Below are 12,105 nucleotides of genomic sequence, written 5' to 3' on the forward strand. Positions count from 1 at the left end.
AATTTGTTTCCACCGCCCTTTCAAAAAGTGCATTCCAGATTATAACAACTCACGATGTGAAAAAAAATCAGTTCTCATGCTGCGTCTGGTTCTTTCATCAATTAGCTTCCATCTGGTTACTGACCCTTCTGCCACTGGAAACACTTTCTCCTTATTGACTCTATCCTTCATGATTCAGAACATCTCCATTAAATCTTCAAGGAGAACAACCCGAGTTTCTCTCATCTCTCCATGTATCTGATGTCTTTCATCCCTGGTACTTATCTAGAAAATCTGCTCTCCGAGATTTGTGTCATGATGAAACTTTGAAATTCTGCTGTGTATACCTCAGTATGACTTATTAATTTATGACAAAAAGAGCAGTGATCCTAACACTGATCCCTGGGGAACGTTGCACACTACCGTCTCGTTCACCACTACACACTGCTTTCTCTCCCTGAGTCACTGACACATTGAGGTATCAGAGGCAGTGACTGTGTCAATCAGCTTCAATGTTACGAACACATCTATGAAGCAGTCCTTTATCAATCACAGTCCATACACACATCATCATCCACACGACCATCAACAAACCTCTTTGTTACTTTATCAAAGAACTCGATCAATTCAGTCAGACAGGATTTGCCTTGAATAAATCTGAGCTGTCTGTCATGTATTAATTTATTGGCTGTGAAATGAATGGGTCTAAATGCTATCCTGATATAAAATGGGTTAGGGATATAAAACTGATCACTTTCAAACAGTTGAAGAATAGTCAGATCATTTCAAAAGAGGCTGAAAATCTGTCAATTGCAGTACTGGGATTGGCAACAAAAGAGCTAGAGTGAACTAAGACTGTTGTATCGATATTTAAAATAGGCGCATAGATCTTTAAAATGACACGAGCAAGTGCAGAAAATAATCAAACAGACTAATGGAATGCTAGCCTTTACATCTAGGGGACTGGAGTATAAAGACACAGAGGTTATGCTGCAGCTGTACAAAACCCTGGTTAGACCCCACTTGGAGTACAGTGAGCAGTTCTGGGCACCACACCTTAGGAAGGATATATTGGCCTCGGAGGGAGTGCAACGTAGGTTTACAAGAATGATACCTGGACTACAGGCGTTAAGTTACGAGAAGAGATTACAAATTAAGCCTGTTTTTGCTCGAATTTAGAAGGTTAAGGGGTGATCTGATCCAAGTCTTCAAGATATTAACAGGAAAAGACAGGCTAGATAAAGATAAACTATTTCCACTGGTTGGAGATTCTAAAACTAGGGGGCATAGTCTAAAAATTAGGACCAGACCGTTCAGGAGAGATGTTAAGAAGCACTTCTTCACGCAAAGGGTGGTCGAGGTTTGGAACTCTCTCCCACAAACAGCAATTGAAGCTAGAACAGTTGTTAATTTTAAATCTGAGATAGATAGATTTTTGTTAAGCAAAGATATTAAGGGATATGGGCCAAAGGCAGGTATATGGAGTTAGGCCGCGGATCAGCCATGATCTCATTGAATGGTGGGACAGGCTCGAGGGGCTGAATGGCCTACTCCTGTTCCTACCTTCCTATGTCCTCTGTCCCTATCTTTTCCGAGCATGAATGCACTTGCAACATTGTTAACATTTTAACACTGCACTGAAGATGGAATTCTCGGAAAACCATTCTCAGCTCTTCTTTGAAAAGTAAAAGATTCTGCTATGTATAAATGCAAAGGATATCAGACGAAAGCAGTGCTAGAGGGCAGAAATATCAATTAATCACGAATAAATCTAATGGGGAATTCAGGAGAAACCTCTTTCCCCAGAGAGTGGTGAGAATGTGAAACTCACAACCACAGGGAGTAGTTGAAGTGAATAGTATCGATGTATTTAAAGGGAGGCTGGATAAACACGAGGGAGAAAGGAATAGAAGGATACGTTGATCAGGTGAAATGAGGAATGATGAGAGACTTGAGTGGAGTATACACTGGTTGGGCTGAATTGTTTCTGTGTTGTAAGTTCTTTGTAATTTCATACACATTTGTTGCTATCAGCTAGAAGTTTACTATTATTGTTTGAATTCTGGTTAGGTAAAACTCATTTCCCTTTTCCACTGTACTTACATCACCATCTTTTGCCAGTTTTCGTCCACACCGCATACTGTGTCCCTCAAATTCTTCTTTGTTCAATTCCTTTGGCCTAGAAAGACAGTTACATTCCAATTAAAGTGAGTTTAACTTGTTACACATTAGTCGAGACACTTAAGCACAAAATCTTGGCTGACACTGCAGTACAGTACTGAGGGAGTGCTGCACAGCCAGAGAGTCAGGACTGAGGGAGTGCTGCACTGTTGGAGGGTCAGTGCTGAGGGAGTGCTGTACTGTCGGAGGGTCAGTACTGAGGGAGTGCTGCACTGTTGGAGGGTCAGTGCTGAGGGAGTGCTGTACTGTCGGAGGGTCAGTACTGAGGGAGTGCTGTACTGTCGGAGGGTCAGTACTGAGGGAGTGCTGCACTGTCAGAGGGTCAGTACTGAGGGAGTGCTGCACAGCCACAGAGTCAGTACTGAGGGAGTGCTGCACAGCCACAGAGTCAGTACTGAGGGTGCACTGCACTGTTGGAGGGTCAGTTACTTGACCTCATCTTCAACAATCTGCCTGCCGCAGATGCATCTGTCCATGACAGTATTGGTAGGAGTGACCACCGCACAGTCCTTACGGAGAGAAAGTCCTGCCTTCACATTGAGAATACCCTCCATCGTGTTGTGTGGCACTACCACCGTGCTAAATGGGATAAAATTCGAACAGATCTAGCAATACAAAACTGGGCATCCATGAGGCACTGTGGACCATCAGCAGCAGCAGGATTGTACTCAACCACAATCTGTAACCTCACGGCCCAGCATATCCCCGACTCTAGCATATCCTGGCCCAGCATATCCCCCACCATCAAGCCGGGTGATCAACCCTGGTTCAATGAAGAGTGCAGGAGGGCATGCCAGGAGCAACACCAAGCATACCTCAAAATGAGCTGTCAACCAGGGCTACATGCATGCGAAACAGTGGAAGCAGCATGCAACACAGACCTAAGCGAACCCACAACCAACAGATCAGTTCGAGGCTCAGCAGTCCTGCCACATCCAGTTGTGAATGGTAGTTGACAATTGAACAACTAACAGGAGGAAGTGGCACCACAAATATTCCCATCCTCAACAATATGGGAGCCCAGCTCATAAGTGCCAAAGATAAGGCCGAAGCATTTGCAACAATCTTCAGCCAGAAATGCCAAGTGTATGATCCAACTCGACCTCCTCCTGAAGTCCCCAGCATCATAGATTCCAGTCTTCAGCCAATTCGATTCACTCTCCGTGATATCAAGAAACAACTGAAGGCACTGGATACTGCAAAGGCTACGGGCCCTGACAATATTCCAGCAATAGTACTGAAGACTTGTGCTCCAGAACTTGTTGCGCCCCAAGCCAAGCTGTTCCAGTACAACTCCAACACTGGCATCTACCCTGCAATGTGGAAAATTGCCCAGGTATGTCCTGTACACAAAAAGCAGGACAAGTCCAACCCGGCCAATTACCACCCCTTCAGTCTACTCTCAATCATCAGTAAATTGATGGAAGGTGTCATCAACAGTGCTATCAAGTGGCACTTGCTCAGCAATAACCTGCTCAGTGACGCTCAGTTTGGGTTCCGCCAGGGCCACTCAGCTCCTGACCTCATTCCAGCCTTGGTTCAAACATGGACAAAAGGCCATAACTCAAGAGGTGAGGTGAGAGTGACTGCCCTTGACATCAAGGCAACATTTGACCGAGTATGGCATCAAGGAGCCCTAGCAAAACTGAGGTCAATGGGAATCAGGGGGAAAACTCTTCATTGGCTGGAGTCATACCCAGCACAAAGGAAGATGGTTGTGGTTGTTGGAGGTCAATCATCTCAGCTCCAGGACATCACTGCAGGAGTTTCTCAGGGTAGTGTCCTGGGCCCAACCATCTTCAGCTGCTTCATCAATGACCTTCCTTCAATCATAAGGTCAGAAGTGGGGATGTTCGCTGATGATTGCACAATGTTCAGCACCATTCGGGACTCCTCAGATACTGAAGCAGCCGTGTAGAAATGCAGCAGGACCTGGACAATATCCAGGCTTGGGTTGATAAGTGGCAAGTAACATTCGCGCCACACAAGTGCCAGGCAATGACATCTCCAACAAGAGAGAACCTAACCATCTCCCCTTGACATTCAACAGCATTACCATCGCTGAATCCCCCACTATCAACATCCTGGGGGCTACCATTGACCAGAAACTGAACTGGAGTAGCCATATAAATACTGTGGCTGCAAGAGCAGGTCAGAGGCTAGGAATCCTGCGGTGAGTAACTCACCTTCCTGACTCCCCAAAGCCTGTCCACCATCTACAAGGCACAAGTCAGGAGTGTGATGAAATACTCTCCACTTGCCTGGATGGGTGCAGCTCCAACAACACTCAGGAAGCTCGACACCATCCAGGACAAAGCAACCCACTCGATTGGCACCCCATGCACAAACATTCACTCCCTCCACCACCGACGCACAGTGGCAGCAGTGTGTACCATCTACAAGATATACTGCAGCAACACACCAAGGATCCTTAGACAGCACCTTCCAAATCCATGACCTCTACCATCTGGAAGGACAAGGGCAGCAGATGCATGGGAACACCACCACCTGCAAGTTCTCTCCAAGTCACATACCATCCTGACTTGGAACTATATTGCCATTCCTTCAGTCACTGGGTCAAAATCCTGGAACTCCCTTCCTAGCAGCACCGTGGGTGTACCTACCCCACATGGACTGCAGCGGCTCCCCACCACCATCTCATGGGCAATTAGGGATGGGCAATAATGCTGGCCTCGCCAGTGATGCCCACATCCAGTGAAATGAATAAAAAAAAGTCCTGAGGGAGCGCTGCACTGTTGGAGGGTCAGTATTGAGGGAGTGCTGCATTGTCGGAGGGTCAATACCGAGGGAGCACTGCATTGTCGGAGGGTCAGTACTGAGGGAGTGCTGCACTGGTCAGTGGTTTCCTCTTTCGGTTAAAATGAAGCCCAATCTGCCTCCTCAGGTAGCTCTTGAAGATGCCGTGGTGCTGTGTGAAGAGGAGCAGAGGAGTGCTCCCCAGAGACCTGTCCAATATTTATCCTCAATCAACACTACAAAAACAGACTACCTGGTCAATCTCTCATTGCTGTTTGTAGGAGCTTGATGTGCACAAACTGGCTACTGCATTTCCTACATAATGACAGTGATGACACTTCCCAGGTAATTCATGGTCTGTAAAGTGCTTTGGGACGTTGGGAGGTTGTGAAAGATGATATATACATGCATGTTTTTCCCCCATATTACACAGTATTTGTCTGAAACAGCTAAAGAACAGTGCTGCAACAGAACATTGCCAGGATTGCCATGTAAATGGAATTGCGTCTCTTAGATTGTATGCTGTTATATTCCAGCTACTGAGCCAGCTCAGACCTAACACACCGGCTCTCTCATTAATCTGTCATTCCTGGGAAAAACCTTGCATCTACTGTGGGGATTAGATGTGGTATAACTTGGATGCTTGAGGGTTCTTGTGAGTTCGGAGGGTCATTTGAAAGGTCATTGTTTCATCATTGGAAAGCAGGGGCATTGCTGCTACAATCAGCTAGACAAGCAGTTGGGCTGTGAGACATCATCTTGGATAACCAGCAGCTTTACACTAGCCAGGGGCCCTGGCGTGTGTGTGTTTGCCTGGGTGCACACAGTACAGGTAGGTGTTGGTGTGTATTTAAGGGTGTACAGGTGATGTGTGCGTGCCTGCTGTGCACATTTGTTTTGGGTGCAACTTCTGAATGTTTCATGTAGTCGAATCCCCTACTGGCATGTAACTGTAAAGTAAAGGTTGAGTGTTTGAGTGAGGGGTCAGTCATTTCCCAAAAGCAGGCTGCCCTGGCTGCCAGCGGGCTAAGTTGGGGCAGGGGGGCTGGGGGTGATGCAGGGAAGGGGCAGGTGTGCCCTAGCCACAGCAGTCCACATTGTTTTTGCAGAAGCCCAAGAGTATTCATGCTCCTCCAGGCCCCAGTAAAAGAACTGAAGACTGAACTTGGGTGCAGCCCAACCAGTTCCAACCTAAAATAGCCACCAGGGTCCTGGTTACATCATAGGGCAGTGACATCCAAGAAGCCAAGTCCCTGAAACTGCAGGCTTTTGAGATCGAGGAGGGCAGTACTGTCTGAGTTCACCAGTGAGCCAAGCCAAGCAAGTGAAAATCCAAGACATTCTCGCCATTACGGAGGTTGTGTTTTCCAAAAAAAATAAGCTTTCATCAGATTTATTATAAAGAATTCAGGTCAGGGCACTTACCCGAGGTCACTGTCCTGCTCCGTCCTGAGCATAGCAAACCACTGTTTCTTGTACACTGCAGACAGCCAGCCTGGGAAACAAAGCTCCCTGTTAGATTCAAGGTCAGACTTGCCAACCTCACTGAGCATGATCAAGATGGGTGAACGTGTGTCACACTCCCTTACCCCCATGTCTGCCAGACACCTTCAGCAGCCTCTCAAATTGGCCTGTGTCTGTTGAAGCAACACGATCAAAGTAGCCAACATGTGGCACGATTTTTAACATTTGACATTTCATCAGAGAAGTTCAATCCCACTACATTCTCCCAGTTTAACACCATATCCAACTGCAAATCAATTTGAACATGAAAATAATCTCATATTAAGTTAGCAACAATATGCAAAGTCATGACCATTTCTGAAATTTCCTTGGGGGAAGTGCTTAGGTTTAGGGTGCAGTTTGTACATGCCTCGCTGCACCAGCTCCTAAAACGACAAGATGGGAATTTTCTAAAATGCCCATGGATCAATGCCACATCTCCAATTGCCTTTCGTCATGGGCTCCAGCTTCTCTGGCACTGCTGAATGCATGCAGTCAACCGCCAGCACGACTGATGCAGCATGTAGTCTGGCTCCTGAGAAACACGATCGACCATCAACCAGCCATCCAACCTCCGTTTTAAACCAGTTCCAAGTCAGCTAATCCAAACCCAATTTCCATTGGCACCTCACCAATGCACCCCAGGTATTTTCACAATGATGATGGTCAATGTCTCGTGCAACAAGAGGTTTTATTTTTGTACTAAAATCTTGGAATTTTGTGGACATGGACACCTGCAAGTAGCTGCAATTTTTGGATGTTGACTTTGTATGCAAGAATAGGAAAAGCAAGCAGTTTCATGGAAACCAGCCAGGGGTTTTTGACCTCCTCAGAACAACACTTTGAATGGCAGGGGAGACACTGTGTCTGGCCATGTGATCGGCTCAGGAAGGTTTACTTTCACTTTGGACCCTTTGAAAAACCAGTGAGTCGGACAAAGAGCAGGCATTTTGAAACTGAGATCTGACCTGCCTGGAGACGAGAGAAAAAGACCTCTCCCTGTAACGGAAACCTGCATCTCTTGAAAAGAAATCCTGTATTCGAAAGGTGGCAGAGACCGATTGCCTCCTGTCTCGGAAGAATTCCTGCATCCAGTGTGGTTCCTGTTTCCTCCTGTGCCTTGGGAAATCCTGGAACCTGAAGAAAGTTGCTGCTGCGAGTCCGAAGCAGACCTGTTCTTACACTCCTGCTGAAAGACCTATTTGTGATGCCTGCTGTAGCTGAATTGCCTTGAACACCTACCCATCTTCATCAACCTTGCCTGGAGAGACTTCGAGTAGCATCTGACTGTTCGACTCTGGGGCACCTCACCCAACCGAAGGATTTTCTACCAGAACGTGACAAACTGAATTATTTTTATTATTTTTTTTCCCCTGTGTAAACCAAAATCCTTTTTCCCCAGTTAACCAGTTTTTTTGAATGTACATGTGTGTGCATGAGGTCTATGGAAATAAGGAGCTTTTCATGTATCATTTTCATTATCTCATTGGTGGTGAAGACTTCTCATTTTTTTCTAATAAATAGTTCATGTTGTCGTTGTTTTAAGAAGCCTGGTTGGTGTGCTTTATTCTGGAGGACATATAGAGTCTAACTGGCTATTCTTCGGTGGGTGGGAACATGTATTGATCTGCTCTGACCCATGGAGAAGTGGGACTCAATTTACAGTGCATTTCTCCTGCCTTGGTCGTAACACTAGTAACAAGAAGCTCCCATGACACAAGAAGCAGCAGTGACAAAAAAACCTTTATCGCAGCCTCCACTGAAAGTTCACACACATTTCAACTGGTGAAGCAGGTTTCCTGAACTGTGCAATATCCTTCATACTCCCGTCAAACAGACTGGTCAAAAGTCTCTGATGTATCTTTGCTCAGCTCCACCACTGGCAGCCATGCCATCAAGGTTCCTCCCCCCACCCCCCCCGGCTCTGGAATTCCTTCCCTTGTCCCCTCCAACTCACCCTCTTCATTTAAGACGCTCCTTAAAAACCCACCTCTTTGACCAAACGTTTGGACACCCTCTCCCGAGTCCCTCGTTCTTTGGTTCGCCATTCAATTTCATCACCTTACAGCTCTCTGGGCCTTGTTTTTTTTTTGACATGGAAGACAGTTTATCAGTACCAGCTGACGTGACTTTATGTTGGCTGCTCAGGGCTTAACCCACAGATACAGAGAAGAGGCTATTCAGAATGTAACAGTAAAATAAATCAACAGAGGGCTGAAATCATGTGCTGCTAACAAATGACATGCCCTTGTTTATTTTAGATGGGTAGATGAATTTCGTATCAATGCATTAAGCCGTTTGCCAATAATATTTCTCAGTGCAATTTCAGCTTGCAGATGATAAATGGGCCACCTTCAAGGATTGCGGCTTTCCTGAAGCTGAAAGCTCCCCGAGTGCAGGTGTCACACTGACTTTCAACCAACAAGGACCCAGTATCCCTGAAGCACTCAGACCTCCCAAACAGACATTCAAAAAACCAATCCTGTCAGCTATTCACAAGGCACACAATGGAACACTGAGTACTCTCACTGGATTAGACAAAGCCATGATTCTAATCCAGCGAAAAGGAAAATGAACACAGCCGAGTGCATCATTCTCACTAACCCTGGACTCAACAGCAACAATTTTTTCTTTTTCCAAAATCGGATATAAAGGTGTGAGCAGCGTGCAGTTTTATTCCTGCACGAGCTCCTAATTAATTGACGGGAGACTGAGGGAGCAGTTCTTCTCTCTATCTCAGATAACTTTTGCCTCAGTGAGATATTCTTTACCAGTCTGTACTTCGATTGCACTTGGAAAGCTGATCTGTCAAAATGAGCTGCGCTCTGGCACAAGGCAGGAACGGCTCTCGTTGCGTGGGTGTCCCTCAGCCTCCTGTCGTACCTTGACCAAATGTCATCATTCCTACTTAATGGGTGTCAGTCAGCTATTGTGGCCATGGGAGAATCACTGCAGCCAAGTCCCATCTTACCCTCAACCCAATGGCCATACAATTCCAGCAGGTTTCTCTGGAAACCGAGTGGACGTGGGGATTTTGGGACAAATCACCATTTTCAGGCGCAGGGGTGCTTAATACAGCTGCCCCAACAGAGATCAATTCATTGAGTGCAGACAGAGGATCAGAATGCTGGGTGCTTTTGGTCTCTGTGGCTGAATTAGGAAGCATGTGATTTACAGTGAACAGAGTCTATTTCAACAGTCACGACGAACCTCAGCAAACAGAGCTCATGAGTGAAACGAGAGCAAAGTCTCCTGATAAAAGCAGGATTATTTCTCCAGCAATAGTGAGTGGCAGATTGTTACATAACATAAATTCGGAGTGTAAAATCAATCCCAGTCACTTAAAGCAGTGCGGTCTCCAGGCGTGACTGTTGGGGGAATTATCCAATCATCTCCATTCTGCCTGGGACTGATGGTGTCACCTTTTGCAGCCAATAACTGAAACAAAATCTGACTGAAGGTACTGTGTAATCCAGAGGAACAGAGATGTTGCTCACCTGAAGGAATAATCATGTCCCGTTCAATAATTTTAGCAGATATCAGGTCATTGATGACATACTGCAGGCGAACGTGACTAAAGACGACTGCAAACTTCTGTCCTTGTTCTGTGTCCAGGAAGCTGCTGCAACTGCAGGTCTCTGTATGAAAGAACAAACTGTATTGTTACTCTTGACTGAATCAATGCTTTTCTAATTTGGAGCTGTTTGACCAGCAAACAGATATCTTAAGAACATAAACCGAGAGATTACCCTGCACAGTATGACCATACAAATCCATAAAGTATTAAAAAGACAAAGTATTATGTCAGAGGAAATCACAGACACAAATAAGGTCGGGGAAAATATGAATGTAACTGATGTGGGTAATTCGCCTGTGGAAGGAGCCAACCACCACACATCGTCAGACAGATAAAGCAGGCCATTCAGCTGCAGAATGATGGACAACATTAGGGGAACAAGCAGAGGCTGGAAAAAAGACGGGCCGTAGAAAAATAAAACTGGGTAAAATCTTTCCGTGCCACTGTGCAACAGCTTTTTGTGAAGTCTGTACAGAGACCGTACGTTAATGCACAATTTTTATTCAATCAGTTTTCTGCTTTTTTGAACATCACTCTGCCATTTTCTTGAACAGATTTTGTATCTGGAGGGAGCCAGTGATGTACTTTTGCTTATCCTCTCTTTTCATCGTGGCACCTTCAGGATTAAAGCCATGTTCCCTTAAAGAGGCCAGTCCGATACAGAACGGCACAGGAAAGAGTCAGTCCGTCAATGATGCAAAGAGCAGTGCTCCATCCTTCCCTTAGTTTCCCATTCGCTGGCCTTGAACTGAGCAACTCCTGGGCTGTCATTTTGGAGACCGTTCTGGGAAAGTCAGCTACAATCCAAGACCTTCCCACAGATGTACCAGTCTGCCACCCAGTCAGCAGGGGGATTCGTTTTAGTTTCAATGATTGCAATCAACTGCACTTCAAAGCAGTTCAAATTTATGTCTGCGAAAATTCCTGCAATTCAGCAGTCCTTTTGAAATCACCAGAGAGAGAAAAAAGCAGAGAGAGGGAGAGAGAGACACACACACACACAGAGTGAGAGAAAGACAGTCACAGAGCCAGCCAGCCAGTATGTCACAAAGATAGAACAAGAAGGTATTCCCACGTAAAGGTCAGGAAACCATGTTCCAGGTCCAGTGTTCGCACAGGAATTGGGACTGTTTATTTTCCATATTCTTAGGAGAAATGATCATGTTCTTCAAAGTTCTTTTTTCTTTTTGCTCCTGCGTACTTATCTATTCACAATATACCCGTTGAATAGTTTCAAGCTGAAGCCATGACCAAACTGACCATTTATTCTGCTAGTTTCTGAAGTCAAAGGAATCCAGTGGGAGAGTGCAATATAACCAGCAAACGGAACAAGGGTTTCTGTTCCATCAATGGGCACATTACACTCACCAAGATATTGAACTGGATCTCAAGGTGCAGACTCAGCACAGCTGCTGCCCATGAAACATACACTTCATTCATTCAAACAGTTAGTGGGCAGTCCCAGTGTATCTGCAAGCATGTGAAAGACACCTATATTCATTGTAATGAACCTGAAGTTAACTAGGGGCTGGATTAATTGGTGTTTATTGTCAATATTTCACCCTGAATTGTTAAAAAGTCGCAGAATCACAATATTTTTACAGCACAGAAGGAGGCCATTCGGCCCGTCATGCGTGTGCTGGCTCTCTGAAGGATCAATTCACCGAGTGCCACTCCCCCTCCTTCTCCCCGTAACCCTGCACATTCTTCCTTTTCAGATAACAATCCAATTCTCTCTTGAATGCCTCGATTGAACGTGCCTCCACTTCACTCTCAGGCAGTGTATTCCAGATCCGAACCACTCGCTGCGTGAAAAGATTTTTCCTCATGTCACTTTGGCTTCTTTTGCCAGTTACTTGAAAACAGTGCCCTCTTGTTCTCGATCCTTACACCAACCCAAACAGTTTCTCCCCATCTACTCTGTCCAGACCCCTCATGATTTTGAACACCTCTATCAAATCTCCTCTCAGCCTTCTCTTCTCCAAGGAAAACAGTCCCAACTTCTCCAGTCTATCCATGTAACTGAAGTTCCTTATCCCTGGAACCATTCTCGTGAACCTTTTCTGCACTCTCTCTAATGCCTTCACATCTTTCCTAAAGTGTGGTGC

General features: G+C 45.6%; 1 protein-coding gene across 3 annotated transcripts in view; it reads right to left on the reverse strand.

Moving 5' to 3' along the window:
- gmcl1 (germ cell-less, spermatogenesis associated) overlaps positions 1-12,105 on the reverse strand; it is a 77,678-nt gene that overhangs the window by 22,000 nt on the left and 43,573 nt on the right. For all 3 annotated transcript variants that reach the window (XM_068023106.1, XM_068023104.1, XM_068023107.1), the window contains exons 9-11: positions 9,918-10,058; positions 6,343-6,412; positions 2,083-2,158 (exon numbers count right to left, since the gene is read on the reverse strand). In XM_068023106.1, the coding sequence (XP_067879207.1) occupies positions 2,083-2,158; positions 6,343-6,412; positions 9,918-10,058 (287 nt within the window). The remainder of the gene's footprint in view (positions 1-2,082; positions 2,159-6,342; positions 6,413-9,917; positions 10,059-12,105) is intronic.

Source organism: Heterodontus francisci, chromosome 47, assembly GCF_036365525.1.
Source record: "Heterodontus francisci isolate sHetFra1 chromosome 47, sHetFra1.hap1, whole genome shotgun sequence".
Taxonomy (NCBI): Eukaryota; Metazoa; Chordata; class Chondrichthyes; order Heterodontiformes; family Heterodontidae; genus Heterodontus; species Heterodontus francisci.